At 38.1% G+C, this 20,353-nt stretch overlaps 1 protein-coding gene across 3 annotated transcripts in view; it reads left to right on the top strand.

Moving 5' to 3' along the window:
• LOC149069296 (CD151 antigen-like) overlaps positions 1-14,021 on the top strand; it is a 78,282-nt gene extending 64,261 nt beyond the window's left edge. For all 3 annotated transcript variants that reach the window (XM_089249658.1, XM_089249660.1, XM_089249659.1), the window contains exons 2-8: positions 2,285-2,356; positions 2,512-2,703; positions 2,844-2,918; positions 4,187-4,282; positions 5,929-6,099; positions 8,490-8,573; positions 13,438-14,021. In XM_089249658.1, coding sequence (XP_089105784.1) covers positions 2,285-2,356; positions 2,512-2,703; positions 2,844-2,918; positions 4,187-4,282; positions 5,929-6,099; positions 8,490-8,573; positions 13,438-13,485 — 738 coding nt within the window. In that variant the 3' untranslated portion in view covers positions 13,486-14,021. The remainder of the gene's footprint in view (positions 1-2,284; positions 2,357-2,511; positions 2,704-2,843; positions 2,919-4,186; positions 4,283-5,928; positions 6,100-8,489; positions 8,574-13,437) is intronic.
• The last annotated feature ends 6,332 nt before the right edge of the window (positions 14,022-20,353 follow it).

Genomic DNA, 20,353 nt, shown 5'->3' with positions numbered 1-20,353 from the left:
CAGGGTCTGGGTACGCGGAAGGGTTTGCACGTATAAGTAGAAAGTTTTCATTTCCAAGGGCCCTTGATGGATCTCATTGTTTTCATGCTGCTTTAACATTGAAAAATTTGCGATAGCCGAAGCAAAAGATATATCCAGTCTGGGCGCCCTATAAAATTTGTAAATTCCGTCACGGGTAATTGGTTGGGGGCCCTGGATTTTATTCGTGGATAAAACGAATAGAAATGAAAATTTTTTCATGGCACGAGCACCGGGGGATGACCGACAAGCTTCCAAGTCGGGGGCCCCATGTTTACAGGTTTCATTTTGGGGGCCCTGGATGAATCTCATTCTTTTCTGTTGTAGAATTTGCAACAGCGGAAGCCCGAGATAAATCGAGTCTGGGGTCCCACTAAAAGTATGCGAATTGGTGTCCCGGGTAATTGGTTGGGGGCCCTGGATTTTATTCGTTGGTAAAGCGAATACAAGTGAAAATTTTCCACGGCACTTGCTGCGGGGGATGACCGACAAGCTTTCAAGTCGGGGGCCCCATGTTTACCGGTTTCATTTTAGGGGCCCTGAATGAATCTGATTCTTTTTCTTTTGTTTAACATTGTACAATTTGCAACAGCGGAAGACCGAGATAAATCCAGTCTGGATTCCCCACTAAAAATCTCAGTATTGGGTCTGCACTACTGGATGGGGGAACCTGAATTTCTTTCGTTGTAAAATTGATGAAAATTTAAAATTTTCGTTGCCCCTCACCGGGTAGATGTCCGACAAGCCTCCAGGTCGCGGCCCCATGGAAATGTTGACAGGTTTCATTTTGGGTGTCCCTTGATGAATCTCATTGATTTCTGTTGTTTAACGTTGTAAAATTTGCAACACATCGGTAGCCTGAGATAAATCCTGTCAGGGGCCCCACTAAAATTCAACGAATTGAAGTCTGGGGACCCCATGGGCAAGTTTTCTGGAGGTAATTGATGAATCACATTTGTTTTTTGTTGCTTTATTATTGCAAAATTAGCTTCTTCAGTAAGCTGGTGCTTTCACACGTCCCTTTGCATAGCACGCTGATGAAATTGGACGAAATAAACAAGATATGTTATGAAGAGAAGTTTGGGGGAGGGGGGTTGGCCGCCAAAGGCGGCAGGAGGGCTCAGCCCCCCTAGTAATCTATCTATATGTATAAAATTGATTTTCTGTGTGTGTGTATGTTCTCTATACAAATCCACAATTTTGGATCGATCGTCGCCAAATTTCGCATATATACCAAATGGGACCCAACTTGAACGATAGGCTACTTTAAAATTTCGTCAGAGCAGGGCAAATGCCCCCCAATGGGCAAAAAACTGTCGGGCAACAATGGTTTTTGGGCCTCAACAATCACTTTCCGAACGTTTACTTTGGTTACCGTGGTTCCCTAACAATGCGTTTCAGACGTTTGTATGCCTTTACAACGGTTTGTCACTTCTTTAATCCTGTTAGTATGTGTATATTTACAATAGTTTATGCCTTTATAATGGTTGGCCACATTTTCAATACTCTTAGTAATGAGGCTTTCTGAATAGACGTCATAACCACCATCAGCATCGCTATGAGGGTCAAGAAAAGGGTGATCCTCATAGAAATCGGTGTTAAAATTGCCGATTTTACTGTAGAAATGCGGAAATTTTGTGGAGTTTTCTGTCACATCAATAATTTTAAAAATTGTATTGAATTCTTATTTTTTGAAATATTGAGTTCGATTAGAGATATACGAAGCCCGGGAGATTAAATATGAAGTAATTAGCTGGACCTACTTTGGAGTTGGACATTCATGCAATAACATTGATTTCAACTTTTTATTTCAACAATTTTATTTATATCTTCTCAAGCATGAAAATTAATGTCTCCGTATTGTCTTTTGATATTCAACTGCATAAGAGCATAAGAAACTTAAAATTTAATTAATATATGCTGCTGTTGTTTTGTGTATACGATTGTGTGTGCGTGCGTGCGTGCGTGTGAGAGAGAGAGAGAATGAATCCAGAATTAGAAGAGAAAGGATGTACGAATTTGTGATACGTATCTATATGTATCACGAATTCGTACATGAAATGACATGCATTTTAATGAATTTTTCTCATGTGAATACAAAACCAAAGTGAGTCCAATTGTTATCGTAAAATCGCAATAAAATGGTATTGACAATTATCTCTTACATTGTCTTATCTCTTTCGTTATTATAGAAAAAAAAATTACTCTTCATTAATTAATAACTAGTCGTAATGAATTAATTGGGAAAATTTTCTTTCTCTCCAAGCTATCCAGGATGGTCGAAGGTTTCGCCAAAGTTGTCAAGTACGCGCTTTTCATCGCCAACTGCGTAATATTGGTGAGCTCAAACATTACAAAAATATTAATTTTAAAATTTATAAATACATGTATTTTATTTCCTCAAACCATGGATATTAATTTTTTTTTAATATAAATCAGAGTGTATTATTTATATGAACCGATATACAAATTTCGTGTAATCTAATTTGAAAGATATGCGGCATAACGGTATTCGCTATCGGAATATGGACGCTTGCGGACAAATCTTTCATGGAGCGTCTGCTGGGTTCGGACCTGTACGTGAGTTCGGCGGCTATTCTAGTGGCCACTGGTGTCATCGTGACGGTCATCTCGTTCCTGGGCTGTTTCGGAGCACTCAAAGAAGTCAAATGTATGCTGCTGACGGTGAGTGGACATTACACTACAAATTTCCATAAGAAATCGTTTAATATGCACATCATATTTCGAAAAATGATTATTTTAATTTCGTTAATTATTGATTATTTTCCTCATTAAATACGTATAACAATTTCTTTTCTTTGCAGTTTTTCATCGTTTTATTTATGATTTTCGTCGTCATGTTGGTCGGTGGAATCTTGGGATACGTCTTTAGAAATGAAGTGAGTATATGTGAAGGGCTATTCTGATTTTTTTTTTTTAAAACAATTTTATTCTAAACAAAATGCTTTGAAATATTGTCCGGGCGAAAGGTATCTAAAAGTATTATTATGGCTTATTCTAGGAGAACCACACACACACATGCTTAGGTACAAAAGTGCTGCACTATCGATAGGGAAATGGCTCCGAGTTTTGTACCGAGGTCTTGCATACGCACTATCGACAGCTGCTTCGAGACGCTTTTCGCAGAAGTTGTTGCAGTTACAAAAATGCTGCGCTATCGACAGTTAATTGCTTCAAGTCTTTCATCCAAGTTTTCTACAAAAGTCACGCATGCGCACTATCAACAGTTAATTTGAGATTTCCGAATTCGGAAGGCAGATAGCAGCGCGTCTGGAACACATCACGCATGGCATTTCTCAGAGACAAACTCGACGACGCAAGATTTACACACACTCCACATCCCAACATGCACAAACTCATTAGAAGTTTCTAAGAGCAGTGTTTACGAAATGCGTGCTTCGCGCGGTTTAGTGGTAGTATGTCACTGTACGGTCGTGTGGGCGCACCGTGCTAGAGTCTTATCGTGAGGACTCGGGTTTTAACCCCGTGTGTGGCACAGAGTTGATCGACTGAAGTTAGGTTTCTGCGGTTTTCCAAGTCCGTGGCGAGAATGCAAGCCTCTCTCCAATTTCAAAAATTTTGCCACGAAGAGCAGGCAGACCTTCAACATGGTACTTTCATTAAGAGACATACGTGGAGGGGCGAACACAAGAGTCCCCGTGTTCTCCCCCCCCCCAAGCTTAATTTAAATGCTTTTTTAAGGGCGGTAACCAAAATTCCTCGGAAATAACGTTTTTGTGCACCCCTCCCTAAACCTTTCGTGCCCCCCTCCAAAGGGCTATCCTGTGTACGGTTAAGAGCAGTGGTAGCAGAGGTAGCATGTGTAGCACACCAAAAGATAAAGTACAGTGCGTACTTAGGCTAGCTGAATTCAAATCAGAGATAAACGCCTCTGCCTTTAGCCTGGACGCCCTGTACGGTACAGTGAAATCTCTCTGAGAGGTACCTTTTTCTTCTAGTCTATAATCGTTATTTCACCTCTTTCAAGAGGTCATTCCTCTTCAAAGGTCTGGTTTGCTGAGGGACAGAGGGTAACCCCCCCCCCTTCCCCCCCCCCCTGTAAGAGAGTTTTCAATGCGCATAAAAATGCTTATCAGCTATGTAAAAAATTTGATTTTATTTTAATTTGATGCATATCTCTTTTCAGGTTGAAGAACAAATGCATAAGGAAATGTTTTCTTCGGTTATTGCATATAAAAATGAAACTGCCGTAACTGAAGCATGGGATGCTGTGCATGAATTGGTACGAACGATATAGTAATAATTATTACTGTAAAAAAAAATATTTCAATCATAAATGATAATTCATTAGGTCTGCATCAATTTTATTATCGTTAGTAATACAGGTGCAATATCCGGGGGAGGTTCATAAATTCGTTAATAGTTTTAAAATTAACAGAAAATTAAGAAATATGTGTATTTGAATATGTTATTCTCACGAGGGGGGGGGGGTTGGAGAGAAAGAAAATAATTCGAATTTTTGTCTATAGAGGGCACTTCACGGAAGCCAATCACTGGAAATATGAAAATCAGAGTCCTATAAAATGCAGGGTGTACGATTACCAGCTCATTACTGAATTTTCCTGTTACTGGCGCGGTTTCCATTGCGATGTTATGTATTGGTGGATAAAGCACTATTGTGTGATGAAATTTGTTTTTTCCTTCACCCACGAATCACCAGCTGAAGCTTCAAGAACGGCCAGTTCTTACCAGCTACGTAAAATTTGATTTTTGTTTTAATTTAAGAATGTTTCGAACGCAGAAGGGATTGAAGAAAGGTTCGGGTTTAATCATTCCTGTCTGACTGACGTGCAGCGCCTTATACCGACAAATATTTGAACTAAAAATCCCCCTTCCGTGAAGATAACTTTTTCGCAAACTGCTTTCAAATACACCAGTTCCTTCAATGTCTATGAATTTTGAAACCATTAACAAATTTATGGGACACCTTTTATTCTTGAATGCATACTAATTTTATACGTTACTGCCAAAGCCCGAAGCGTGACCAAATGGCAGAAAATCCTTTAGCCAAAGTTCGATGTACTGATGTAAGACTCCGGTATACGTTCAAATCCATTGTTTTTTTATCGCCAACGTGTGATACATGTCCACATGTAGTAGCTATGTTGGATTAACCCAATGTGACTAGAGAAAAAAATGAAAATTTCTAGTAAAAAATCTGAAAAGTGTCAGAAGTCCATACTTTTTCTGTTAAATTTTCAAAAAATACATATATTTTCGCATCATGACTGTGATGGGTTGCTATAGCTAACGTGGACATAATTATCATGGAGATATACGCCAATTTGGCGAAGACCCGGAAGAATCATGTCTATTGTTACCAGACTTCGGCCAAGGATCTCCGGGCCACTTCGCGATCTGGCTGGCCAAAGCCGGTAATTTGGACATTGGCCCGGCCAATACTCAACGAAATTGGCCAGTTCGCGAACTGGCCTGAATTTAGGGCTTCGGCAGTAACATATATATGGACTCAGCCCTTGCATATTGTTAAGTGACCTTCACCCGGTTCTTTTGAAAAATATTTCTCACTCTGCAGGGATGATGTTGCCACAATTGTCTTTGTGGTAAAGATTCTATCTTTGCACAACATATGCTGCAATTAACACGAAAGTGTGTGAGTGTGTTTATTTTTCTAACACCCTTCTTCCGAAACAGGCTTGGCTGCAAAGCCCCGCCTTGAAAGCTATATAGATAGATTGTTTTCTAGGCGTAGTTTCAGTTTTGCTTTCTTTTAAATTTGACAACAGTGTTGGCCAATAAGATATTTGATACCCGTATGGAAATTATGAGAGTTCTCTTTCTCTTTTCAACGAAATGGAAATATGAAAACTATTGCATTCAATGTCACTGTTTTATTTCAAATTCAAGCTGGAATGTTGCGGAATCAAAAGCGATAACCAGAGGAGCTACCAAGTATGGCGACGTAACCCGGAATTCAACGGGCAGAGACAAGTTCCGGAATCTTGCTGCAGGAAGAAAGACAGGAACAGCTTGTCGCAATGTCAGAGCAATCCGAACTCTAGCAATGCGTATACTGAGGTAAGCAAGCCTTTTTATAAGAAATTCAAACTGGTGGGGTCACTGTACCTCTGAAGATTTCTGCGCAGTTGATGACAGAAGCGCATTTGGGGTTCTGCTGCCTGTGGGCAACACGAATTTTACCGCCCTCCTTCCACGCTAGTCTAATTTTCTTGACTAATCTTTCCTCGAATTTGCGACTCTGTGCTTGGTCTCCCCCATCCCTCCTGCAAGTACACCTCTGTCTATAAATCATTCTTTTGGTCATTGCTATGGTCACACACACATACTCTAGATCATTGTTTTGACCACTCACATGCTTGAACACGTTCTAGGTCCCTCATTTGGTCACTCATATGCTTGCTCACGCTCTAGGTCACTCATTTCGTCACTCACATGCTTGCGCACGCTCTAGGTTACTCATTTGGTCACTCACATGCTTGCACACGCATTGGAGCATATCGTTTGGTCACTCACATGCTTGCGCACGCTCTATGTCATTCTTTTGGTCACTCACATGCTTGCGCACGCTCTATGTCATTCTTTTGGTCACTCACATGCTTGCATGCTGTTTTGGTCACTCACATGCTTGCGCACTATTTTGGTTACTCTCATGCTTGCATGCTGTTTTGGTCACTCACATGCTTGCGCACTATTTTGGTTACTCTCATGCTTGCACACTCTCTAGGTTATTCTTCTTTGGTGCTCACTGGCATGGTTCTTTGCGTTATAAGTCTCACTTTTGATCGTTTACACATGCTATAGGTCATTCACACGCTTGCTCACGCTCTTTTGTTCTCTCTCACGTGCTTGCAAACTCTCTAGGTCACTCACTTACGCAGTCCATTACTGTCTCTGCAGAGGCGGATTTATTTAGGGTTATACAGAATCTGCTTCCCTTCTCCTATTCTACTAATTAATTCTCTTGGCCGCTCATTCCTCAAATGTGCCTCCCTATGATTTTGCGGCCCTGGGTTATAGCCTGCTAAGCCACCCCCCCCCCGATAAATACGCCACTGGTCGTGGATGAAATGTGTGAAAGTGAATTTTTTTCAAACCATAAGCAGGTTCGAACCCACCGCGTCATTCGATGCCGAACCGCGGAAAAACTGTTTTTTTTTGGACTGATTTTGCCGTCAAAACTGGCAGTACTGTACGCAGCTACACCTCAAAAAACAGGTTTCAGAGGTTCAGCGTAATGGGTGTGGAACGGGTTCTAGCCCAGTGGTTCTCAAAATGTGCGTCGCCAGCTTTTCTCAGGAGCGTCCGGAGAGTGTGCATATTCAGTTCTTTGAAATGGTTCACAAATTCACAGTATCTACTAGACTATTTTTAGGTAGCCTCGGGTAGCGAAAGTTTGTAAACATAGCCCAAAAAGTTGTACCATACTGTATACAAGTTGTTCTGTTAATGGACCGACAAACTCAGAGTGTTATTAAGAGGAGCAAAAATTGCCATGGAACATGGCGTCGCAAACCATGTTGAGAGAGTGAAAAACGCATGCAAGCTGTTAGTCCAGAGGAGACGAAAGGTGGATGTCAGTTAATCGCTGAATGCGTTCCAACGTGAAGTCGAAACCTGCATGCGTTCCAACGTGACGTCGAAACCTGCATGCGTTTTACGCGATTTTCACCCTCTCAACGTGGTTTGCGGCACCATGTTCCATTGCAATTTTTGTTCCTCTTAACAACACTCTGAGTTTGTTGGTCCATTAACAGAACACCCTGTAAAATTTCATCGGATGTAACTCAGTTAAATATTCGGTGTTCACTGCGTTTTTGCACAGTCTCCCAAAGCAATTAAATGAATCCGAAATTATAAGGGGATTAAAGATATCAAATTTCGATTCTTTATACACTGAGTAGCCACTTTATTATGACCACCTGACAGTTTTAAGCAAATGAACTACGGCGTGAAACTGTTCTATAACTTCGAAGTAATATTACACCGCATGAGTTACAGTTCTGTGAAGAAATTTAACGTGTAACAATTTAGTATTCGATGAGACATGAGCATTTTTTAAGTAAATAATTTTTAATAATGCATATGTGCAGGTAATATACATTTTTTCATTCTATCACAATTTAATCGCCAGATATGCCTTGCAACTTGTGTAAAAATTCCAGTTAAATGTCGCAAGAATTCAGAACGATGTCGGTGATACAGTGAACTGTAATTTAAGTTACTTGCTGAAAGTGGCTGGATGAAAGAGAGAGAGACAAGGGATTTTTCACTTCATCATTCCGCATAATTTTGATACTTTTTTATCGCATAGTTTCCAATATTTCGTCTTTCAAAATATTTATCTCTGTTAATTATACATTTAATTGAACTATTCCTATTTCTCGTGCGTAAAATGCTGTACTATTTGCGATTTTCGTCTGCTTGATTTGATGCATTTATTCCTACAGGACTGCTACGAGAAGCTCAGAGATTTCGTCAAAAACCACGCCCTCGTTCTCGGTGGAATTGGTATTGGAATATCGTGTGTTCTCGTAAGTAGATTTTGCTCGATTTAAAATTTTGCATCTCGGTCTGCAATTTAAGTTGGTTGTTTTTTGGGGTTTTTTTAGCTGTCTACACATCAAAAAAAGCTATGGAAATTTAACGGAAAAATAAATAAAGATTTAAAAAAAATAGTTCCAACATTCACTAATAGAGGGAGTTTATACGTGAATTGTAGCACAAATGCTAATTTCGTGAAACATGTGACCAAGTTACTCGAGATTTAGGGCAAGAGGTATATCCACGGCAGAACTATTTCCATTGTCATTTCCTCAGTAATGTGGAATTAGAAGTAATTCTCTAGAATTTTTTTTACACAAACAACTTCAGACCAATCTTAGTTTTACCCTCTATCTCAAAAATATTTGAAAAAAAATTATGAAAAATACATTTTTCTTTCTTGTCACATTTCTTTTCTAACAATCAGTTTGGATTCCTTCCTAATAAAAACACAGAAAATTGCTCTACTAACATTTGCTAAATTTATCGCTGAAAATATTGATAAACCTAAAAACACTATTATAATATTTTTGATAGAAGAAAAGCACTTGATAGCGTGAATCATTATTACTAAATAAGTTGTCATATATTGGAATCAGAGATAATGCTTTCAATATAATTGCTTCTTATTCAACCCGTAGGACACAAAAAATATAATATAAAAAAAACCCATGAAAACAGCTATCAAGTCGATGTAACGTACAAGGCATTTGACTAAAAATTGATAGCTCAATGACCAGGGAGAAAAATTGCACGTGCGCCCAGTGGCATATAAAGGCTGGAGACCACAGCTTGGGATTTCAAAAGAAGTGAGGAGAAGGCTTTTGGCCTAGTTGGCATGTTGAATCGGAAGATTCGAGAATGATCTAAATACACAAATATATACAAAATATATATAAAACGCCACCTCCACTGTGACGGGAAACGAGGAAACAAAGCCTCCTTCCATAGTGCTGAGCAGTTTTGCTTCCCTTTCTGTTTACATAATATGCAATACATATACACACACAGATGAAAACACACGGTGCCTCCACTGCGACGGGAATAATCAAACAGAGCCTCCGTTCACAGTGCTGGGCAATCAATCACATTTGAATTACTCACATACATTATTTACATGTTATAAGTTTCCCCTTTTTTGCATAATTTGGAATGCACATAAACATTACTATAAATATAATACATACTGGGAGAGAATATCATTATGTGCTCATACAAGTATTCATGGTTACAAAATTATAATCATGCTATGTCATTTGTATTATTCTTCCGGTTGTTTACGACAGGGTCGTTGAGTTTGTTGTTTTTAAAATAGGGTGTTTGAGGACACTATACTTTCAAAAATTGCTCTTACACAGTTGTCTTTGATTCCAGATGATTGATGTACGATGGTATAGAAGCCTAAATTGGCCCATTTAACTTGAGTCTGCTTCTATTTCAGATTCTACTTCCGAATAACTAGTAGTTTGTTCACTGCTTCCAGTTGCTATCAAAACAGTTTCTTTATTATTCACCAGATTGTTCAAGACTTGTAGTAGTTTTCTCGTTGCAGATCTTTGTAAAATAATTTTCCGTTTCCATAAGATCTCTCGTCCGTTCGGTGGCGCCTCTAAGTGGCATCCCTTTGTGTACTCGCACTGTGTCACATAGTGTATCACGCTTCCCGAATGTCCACATCTACACGTGCTGGTCTGGCTGATTTTGAACGTTTGCAAGTATTCACCGAATGGACCGTGTTCTGCGAAGAACATTACTATTTCTCTCGGCATGACTTCTTTCATTTTACCCACTTTCGGTATTACGTCGAAGATCTTTTTTCCAGTTGTGCATATTTGCCAATGGTGTTGCCATTTCTCTGACCCTTCTTGCGAGGGCAGAGTTTTAATGTAGGATCATTGATCATTTTTATCGCACCTCGGTCATTTTCAGCACACGAGGACTAATTAGACCGGGGCCTACAATTTATTGCCGATTCCGAACGGCAGGATTGTTTTTATACTCGTCGAGAGGTTGGTGCGCTAACCCCTCGATGGGGGACTCCCTGCGGTAGTTTAATGTAGGATGCCGGTAATTTCATTAGGTAGTTTAATGTTGATGTTTTGTGGCCTCTTTGCGAATTTCATTCCCCTCAATGCCCACATGAGCTTTCGCCCAACGTATTGTAATGATCCTGTTGTCAAACAGTATTTTTCTAATGTCATGCACTAGGCTTTGTGGGGATTCGACGTCCCGTATCGCATGTATATTATGTAGTACATGCTGTCGGTCCTTATAGTTGATTTTTCTGCAAATATTTTTGTATAAGTGACCGCCATCCAGACTCTGCTTGGAATACAGTGTTGTTATTGAGCAATCGACAGTTCATTTGTCCGTTACTTCACCCATGTAGATACTGATGCAGGCTGCTCCTACGCCATCCACGGTCTTGGAACCATCTGTGAAAATAATTCGATTTGATGATCCTTCTGGATCTTAAGTCAAGACCTGTCTGAAGTTCGAACCCTCACCGTCGACACAGTGATGGTCGGCTGAAATTGGTTTTCTGTGATTCCCAACTTCGAGATGCGAATGCACAAGCCGATCTCCCTATCAAAAAGTCTCGCCACAGAGAGCAACAGGCCTATAACAGTAAAATCTTCAATTATTACCTTCACTCATAGTTCGAAAAATATGAGGCAGATGGCAGCACTATAACAAGCATTACGCAGAAACAAGCTTCACATTAGGTTCACAACACGGACAAGCACATTCTAACATGTACCAATTCGTTAGAAGTTCCGCAGAGGAATATGGACGAGGTGCATGTATGGTTTAGTAGTAGTAGTAGTCGTCAAGACCTGTGTTGGCAGAATATCTTTCACCGAGTGATACGTCCAGGGCGGATGTTTATGCTCTACATCTGTAGAAAGATATGTTACATTATTTATTTTAATTTCGTGCCCAAGCCTCAAATTTGCTTTCTGCACTTCGATATTCAAAAGTACATATAGAGGAGGATTGTTAGTTAATACTTGTAACGCACTATTTGGTGTTGTGGAGTAAGCACCAGTGATGAATAGAAGGAATTCTCTTTGAACAGAGTTTACTTTTGTTCTTAGTTGTTGCTTGGGATCACCGAACCATGCGATAGCACCATATGCTATAATATGGAATATTATAAATGCGGATGGCGACAACTTTATAAAGCGTATTTTCAATACATGTATCAATGCCCAATGAAGGGCCTGCCATTCTTTTAAAATTTTGTAAACATTTCTGTGTTTTCGTGATCAGATAATTCACGTGTTTGAACCATGTCAGGTTTCTATCAAGCATTATTCCTAAATATCTAATATTCATATTGTGTCATAGGATTGTTTCGCAGCCTAATGGTTGGTCTTCCCTTTTTATGAGAAATCCATAAGTAATTGGATTTGGAAAATCCGATCTATAATTTATTTCTCGTTAACCATGTATCCAATAATATCATTGCTGCTTTTGCGTGCTCAGTGACCTTGCGGATTGTTGAATCACCTATATTATCATAGCAATAGCATACACTTGAATTTTTATATTCTCAGACCAGTTTTTCGTGAGTAAATCATTTATGACAAGTTTCCAAAGCATCGGCCCATTATAGGAGCCTTGAGGGCATCCTTTCGTTTGAACTATAGTGGTCTCGCCTTCATCCGTAAAAAGAAGGGATATCTTTCTCCCTCTGATTGCATTAATCATTGTTCTTCTCACATTGTTCGGCATTGAAATGCTGAGAAGTTGTTTCACTATTGTTTTATGTGAAATGAATTATTAAATGCTCCCTTAATGTCTATTAATATATTAGGGCGACATCCTGTTTTTGACTCTTAAATGTTTGTATACTGTCATGAATCTTTGAGAGTGCTGTCTCCGTCGAGAACCCTCTTCTAAATCCACCTTGTTTATCGCTACTCCACTTCGTTTTCTCAATTTATTGTATGCCCATACTGAGTTGGCCTCTGACCTTGACGCGCGAAGGGAGGGTTCATTTTCCAAATAGGGGAAACGGGGCGGGGAGAAATGGGGAAAGACGCCAATGGAAGACACCAACCCGCTCCTTTTCCCTGCGACGTTTTTACCGAAAGATAAAAGGAATCGTCCATCGTGACGTTTCATGACGTAGCCAGAGGCCAACTCAGCGTAGGTGTACAATAGTAGTCGATTCTTTTCGTCAGCAACTTTTCGAGGACCCGGTGCGACCGCACACCTCCTAAGGGCGTCTCTGGTCTACACCATACCAGAATGTGAACTTTCGTCGGTTCTGACAATACCATAACACGGCCTAAGAGGTGGCTCTCGGTAGCCCTGTACGAATTTTACATTACGCGTCCAGGTCAGACCAGAATTGAAGTTCGAACCAAGGAACGGCCCATTGGGGTTGGCTTGGGACCGGACTTGGTTGAGAAACACCCTATATGTATTGTGATTTCTAAAATACTTGAAAAGAAAAACGTTTCCTAGTGTTTTAATTGAAATTTTTCTTACATATTAAACGAAAATTAATAGAGGGAAAAATCATAAGAAAATATTTTCATTCCGCAGTAAATTGTCGTTTATATTGTGGGACAGGGCGCTTTTTTAAACAACATTTTATAGAGTATCCTCAATTTTTTACATTGAGAAAATAAATTTTCCCTCCGGGCAACCCCCGTATGGCGAATCCCATTCACCGGACAGGTGTAAGCACCTCATTATAGCATTCGAAAGAATGTCGCTATTTAATAGATGGCACAAGCGAAATCATTAAAATTTGATCCGGCGATTTGATTTTAAAATCGGTTTTACATTTATATTATAGCATGTGAAAATATTTAATTTTGCAATTTCTTCTCTTCCTAGATCGTTGGAATGATGCTCTCCTGCGCTCTGTTCCTCATGATAAATTAAGGAAAAAAAATTAAGTGGACCAAAATTCCTGACAAAAGTATTATCTGCATCACATCATTCATTTCTCTTTATGTTGTTCACTCAAAACATCAAAGATGCCCCTCTTGCACAATTTCTCATATGAGCCCAAAACTAAATTTTTTTTAAATATATATTTTTATTTATTATATAAAGTATTTTTAAATTGTTTTTATTATATTACATAGCGTATTTGAAGCGTGAATATATAGAAGCTTCATATACAGGGTGTCCTGTAAGTGTTATAGCACAGCCTTTACATCATCAACCGTTCGTCGTAGAGGTATGATACCAATTTAAAAAATGCTCAACAAGAGTTCAAAAATTACCCTCTACCAGTTCTGAGAGTGAAAATACGGTGTGTAACAAAATAAAATATCTAAATTTTTAAACGTTCCCCCCGTGTTCTAACTTCCAATTGGAGAAAGTTGTTGCCCCTGTATCTCCTGAGGCCATCAAAAAAAAATCCATGTTTCAAAGTATAATATTCACAGAGATATGCGAATTCGAAAAACGGGGGAAATCAGGGGCGTAGCCAGAAATTTCGTTCGGGGGGGGGGGGGACCAAAGTGACAGAACAATGGATTTGGCCATCTTTTTCCCTTTTTTCGGTCATTTTCTCACATTTCGGGGGGGGGGGACCAGACCCCCCAAGTCCCTCCCCCTCGCTACGCCCTTGGGGGAAATTTAGGAAAGAACAACGTTAAATGCGGGTAAACCGGTTTTTCCGAAAACGCTGTTCTTTCCCAAATTTCCTGCGTTTTTCGAATTCTTTTTTTTTTTTTATATCTCTTTGAATATTGCACTTGGAAACATGGAATTTTTTTTTTTTTTTGTCATCAGAAGGGACAGTGCAACAACTTTCTCATTGAAAGTTGGAGCACAGGGGGACCGTATAAAAATGTATATTTTTTGTATTTTGTTACACACTCTCAAAATCTGTAAAGGATAATTTTCGATCGTCTGATGAGCATTTTTTAAATTCAAATCATACCTCTACGACGGACAGTTGATGAGATGAAGGCCGTGCTAGCACCTACAGGACACCCTGTATATTTATAATTAGAGTATTATATAGTATTTATAATTAATTTTATTCAAGCTTCCGCTGTTAGACAAGCAACATGACTGTCTTATAAATATGTAGATGTTGCCGTCAATGTACGAAGTCTGTGTTTTCCAACTGGAGGACGGGGGGGGGGGGGGGTGAGGGTCCGTGAGTACTTTTTAAGGGGGGCCATGGGATCATTTTCATTTAACACCATTGCAAGAATTACATATTCAGCGCTACGAAATTGTAATTGATTACTTAAAATTTTTATGGTATGCAAATTATCAAAGATAGATCTTGAATTTTATGGGAGCCGAAAGGGTGGTGGTGATTTGAAATTAAAATTGGTTACAGCAGGTTCGCGGTGCAATGACTTTCATTACAAGGGGTCCGCGACATGAAAAAAGTTGGGGGAACACTGGTCTAGACACACACTGCGTTTTCCTTCCTGTTTTTCCTTCACTGATGTGTCAAATTTTTTGAGCGATTAAGAGACAAGGAAAAAAAACTGGTTTGCACAGCTTTTAGCTTTCTTGATTACGCTAAGGGTTGTAGCATTGCTATCAGCTTAAAAACTTCTAGTTATACGTTTGGCCCACGTTCGGTGAATTTGACAGCATTAGAGAAAGTCGCATCATAAATTTTTAATACATTATAACTACATAATTATTATTGGTCAAATCAAAAAAACTGAAAAACCACTTTGCTGTATTGGTTTTTCACAAGGAATCACGTGCGTAATTATTGGGTGATCGATAGTATTCCCCGTGTTTTGAAAGTGACTGAAATTGTGTTACCACGCGGCAATCTTGCATAATTTTGTAATGGAACACCAGCAGCGACATAGGTGCCGGAACCTATGGGCTGAGGTTATTTCACCCTCCCCCAATAATTAATTAACATACAATGCAACGCACACTTCCCCCCCCCCTTCCTGCATACGGGAGGACTGACAACTTGCAGCCCTTCCCAATGTATTCTTCATGTCGGCGCCTCTCTCTGACCAGCTTTAGACCATTAATAAAGTTTGTTTCGGCTAGAGGGACAAATATTTTTTTTAATCAGAAAAAGACGCACAGTGATAATTTACAAACTAATGTAAATGAAGAGCCATAGCTCACAATCGAACAAAGATTCATTATTTATACTTTGTTTTAAAGCGTGGAAAAATAAGAAAAAAAATTTTAAAATTTGAATTTAGTTTACATATTATTTTGCATATGAATGCTCAAACGAGCGTACAATCAATTTATTTAGTGCTGATACTTTTTAAATTTAGAATGCATTTTATCAGTGAGTACTGTTACTGAGTATTGTGCCGAGATTGTACAAATAATGTTTGAGATACATGAAAGTCAATTTCGCAATTACTTCATAGATGGCTATTTTTAAATTGCACAAATAAAAGATTTTACATTGGTGTTATAGTGTATTTTGAGAGATTTTACTGGAAATTCTTTCTCATAATCAACCTTGTCAATGGAAGAATACAGTTATGTTACGATAAATGTGATAAGTCTGGTTATTATGCATAATCGCCAATCATTTTGCTAAGTTCGATAAATTTCACTAAATTTACCTCTTTTACCAGCGATTATGCATAATATGCCTCAGCGCGTCGTTGGTAAATTTGATAAATGCCTAAAAAATTATCATTTTTACCGGCAATTATGCTTAATAATACCCAAGCGTCGTTATTAAACGTGATAAATCGTGCTAAATACATCATATTTGGCATAAAATCAGTATTATGCATATTGATAAATCAATCCTATTGCCGATAAAATTTATTTAGATCAGTGGTTCCCAAATGGAAAAAGAAATTACACGTTGACTGATTATTCAGGAAAATTAAAATAATAAAAATTGAATTTTTCGATTCCCCTAAAAAAAATATGAATCATACCAATATTTTGACGCCCGATTCTTCTGCTAGCAAAAAATTCAGTCGTGTCAATGAAACATTTAGTCGTTGTGGCTAAAATCAATACGTGATTCAATGAATTCAAATATTAGATGTAGCGGAAAAGGCATTAAAAAATAAGTGAAAGAATTCATAGAGAAGTTAATTATTGGCTAATTAATGTAATCAATTACAGAAAAAAAAACAATTTCTTAACGGATAAAAAAATTCATTATTCAAGGGGGGTGGTCACGACCACCTAGATAACCTACAGGTTATATAGGAGGTCGTGGGGTTTGTACGGGAAGGAAAACAAGAATGGGAAATCATTGATTTAGATAGATAACCGTATTTATGAGGCAGAGTCTGAACTGGATCAACTATATTTTTCCCTCCTCCTAACCAGATCATGCCCGCCGCTTTCTCTCGATGAAGAGGTATAAGCAGATGGGGTCGAAGACCTGGGCCATACTGTAAAATGTGCGGATGTGTGTTGTGAAACTAACATGAAATTTGTTTCCGTGTAATGCTTGTCAATGTGCTGCCATGAATTTTTCAAACTAGGAGTGAAATGTAATTTTTTACCGATGTAGGCAGGGCAGCAACTAGATACTTTTCACCCAGGGAAAGCCTGCATTTTGACGTTCCTTGTAATGTAGAAGCAGCAGTGTTATATACATATAAAGGGTGAATTCAGTGCCCCTTCTGGTCCAGCACCTGGGGCACCAGACCCAAATGCCCCCCCCCCCTCCCTCCAGTTGCTCTATATGTTGAAGCTTTTTAACGGGGAGATAGACTCGCATTCGCGCCTCGAAGTTGGGAACCACAAAAAACCAATTTCAGCCGACCACTACTGCGGTGACGGTTCAAATTCGCGTCCTCACAATGCGAGTCAGCCACTATGCAGTGCCGTCTTAACGCATGGGCCCACCACGTCACGGCCTGGGACCTCACAAAAATGATACATATTCGAAATTTTCAAGTAGTATGCATGTAAATTTGTCTGGTATGGCCTTAGAAAAATCACTTGGCCTAGCCCCCCCCCCCCCCATGGTGCTCTTAAGACCGTCTTGTCACTATTACCACTCGACCACCGCAGCTATTTTTGCCGAACATTCCCCGAAATAGCTCCTATAATCAGAGCCAGATTGAATCCCGCGAACTACGCAGACGGCAATGATTTTTAGGGTGCCAATTGCAAGGGGATTTTATCAACAAAATATTACTCGTTCACACTTGAAACTTGTCCAGAACCGGTCCTGCTTGTAATTACCTCCTACTTAAGAAATTTTACAATCACACCCCAATAGGATTACATTATGGAAAAATGCATAATCACCGGTAAAAGTGATAATTTTTTAGCATTTATCAAACTTGCCAATGACTCTTGGGTATTATGCATAATCACCCGTAAAAGCGATAAATTTATCAAACGTACAGAGACCATAGGCGTATTATGCATAATCTCCAATTTATCCCAACTACATAAAAATTAATAAAAAATTAAAAATTTTGTACTCATAAATTTAGAAAAAGACATTCCTTTATTTATTTTTTTATTATTAAATAAAACCTCACATACAAAATATGTTTGTCTTAGCAATCTTAAAATGCAAATGGCATCGCACAAAATCAATACATATCAAAAGCATATTCGTAATTATTCACATTCCTTTCTCTTGGAAAAATTGTTCTAAAAAAATGGAGTTTATGAAGAAGAAGAGCGGGAAGAAAACTTTCTTCTAAAACTACTGAACGGTTTGATTATAGCGAAATCAATACTCTGTTGGCATATATTTCAATGATCAGAGGCCTGATGCCTGTTTGTATAACGATCACCAGAACCTGCATGTATTTCAATGATTCACCTTGCTCCAGGTTATACATACATCCAAAAAAAAAGGCAAACGCATGCCACTTCAGTTTTGAAATGAAGCATGAACGAATATATAATTATTTTCATACTTTGACATTCTTTTTTGAAAAAAGAATATGAACTTCAACCAAAATTACGCCTTAAATTACTATATAATACAGGAAAAACTAACCTATCCAGAAACATTTTGAAATAGTATCTGCATAAATATGTATTACATTACAAACATTTTGAATCTCTCTTTGGTATCAGCACATAATCAACAACATGCATTATATCTCGAAACATGATTTGGAAGACTAGCATCATAACTCTATCAATGCCTTTAGACCGAAATCAGTCAGAATGTAAAGTATTTCCATGATTTTTTTTAAATGAAAAACATTCATTAGAAAATAGAAGTCTCAATTCTTCAATTCCATAATTTTGTTTTACTTTGAAAATCTTTTCCAGTTGAACATACAGGATGGATGAGAAGTCCTGAACACATTTTAAAAACTAATCTTTTGCAGTCTTATGTTGAGGTGGACTCGACATAGGACCGCATCAGAAAGCAATGTTACTTGATTGTTACAATGGCTTCTTAAGCTAATAGGAAGGCTTCTCTCTCCCTCCCCCCCCCCCCAGAATTTGACTTCCCATCTAAACCCATAAGCTATGCAGAACCGCAAAGGGAGAAACATCCCGGGGGAGGCATTATAAAGTGAACAAAGTGTCGGAAAAAACCTATGGACCATTAGTAACAAATCAACCAATTAACATAATGGGGGGTTTCCACTAAATTATAATATATATATTTTATATATTATATATTTAGACAATGTGCTAGAGTTATTTTTCTGATAAATGAAAATAAATCACATTTTTCTCACAGGTGGCACTATAAAATGAACTCCAACACAAAATGCAATGCAACAAGAGTTTTTTTGCTCAAATTACATCTAAATGGGTGTAAGGGTGGTCATGTTCATGGTGGTAAATTTATGTAGCTCAAAATGCCATGTACATTAATTATGCATTGTTTGTGTTTCATTTTATATGTTATGTCAAGTTGTTTTACCGTGCCACCTGTGAATGAAATTTGAACTTTTTTTTCAATTTATCAAAAAAAAAAAAACTAGGCCATAAGTATTTTAGTGCAAACCCAACCTTTTTATATTTCATTATTAATTATTAAAATGTGCTTTAATTTTATTAATTTAATCATTTTTAAAACTTGCCCAGGACTTCTTGTCCAACCTGTATATCGATATCACTTACATACATGAAAATATAATTTATCAATATTTCTGAATTCTGAAGTAAATTAAATATAATTTATAGTTTAAAAAAAATTATATACATTTGAAAATAAATGACTCTATACTGAGAAGCACAATAATTCTATTTTCAAATGTGCACTACTTTATAGTGCACCGAAATAGAAAAATAGTGTTACATGTTCGATATACAAAATACAATGCAATGGTACTTTCCACGTGATAGAATTGTATGTCAAAAATAATATAGTACTTTGGTGTTTTACACACCCCAGGCTATTTATTCTTATATTTTACTTGTTCCAAAAGCTCAATATTCCAAAAAAGGTGGGTACAGTATTTGCATCCAAAACTGAATGCCAAGCGTGATTAAAGAATCACAATTTAGGACCAAATGTACAAATATCAAAAAACAAATAATACACTACATCCGATAGAAAAAACAATGCTCCAAAAATTATCGTTAAAGCCGAAATTCTCTTCCTCTTAATTTCTTCAGAGGAATTCTCTTCTGTTCAGGCAAAATTTATATATTTTTCTCGGAATATGTTCATATAAAAATAAAAATTTCTCGGTAATTGTGAGCAGCAAATAATGGATTTACATAAAACTTATTAAGAATGATGCTATGAATCAGTGGTTCTCAGCCCAGTTGCTGTCCTAGGATATTCTTGGGAGGCCATGGGTGAAAATCAAGTGGGAGGCAAAGCTGTGAGAAATAGTTAAGGGGCCCCACAGAGAAATGTGAAAAATAAAATAAA

Source organism: Pholcus phalangioides, unplaced genomic scaffold (genome assembly GCF_987345545.1).
Source record: "Pholcus phalangioides strain wild (caught in Gottingen) unplaced genomic scaffold, Ppha-v1.0 ptg000022l_1, whole genome shotgun sequence".
Lineage (NCBI taxonomy): Eukaryota > Metazoa > Arthropoda > Arachnida > Araneae > Pholcidae > Pholcus > Pholcus phalangioides.
Note: the sequence above shows the minus strand (reverse complement) of the source record. Positions and strands in the feature narration are given on the sequence as shown.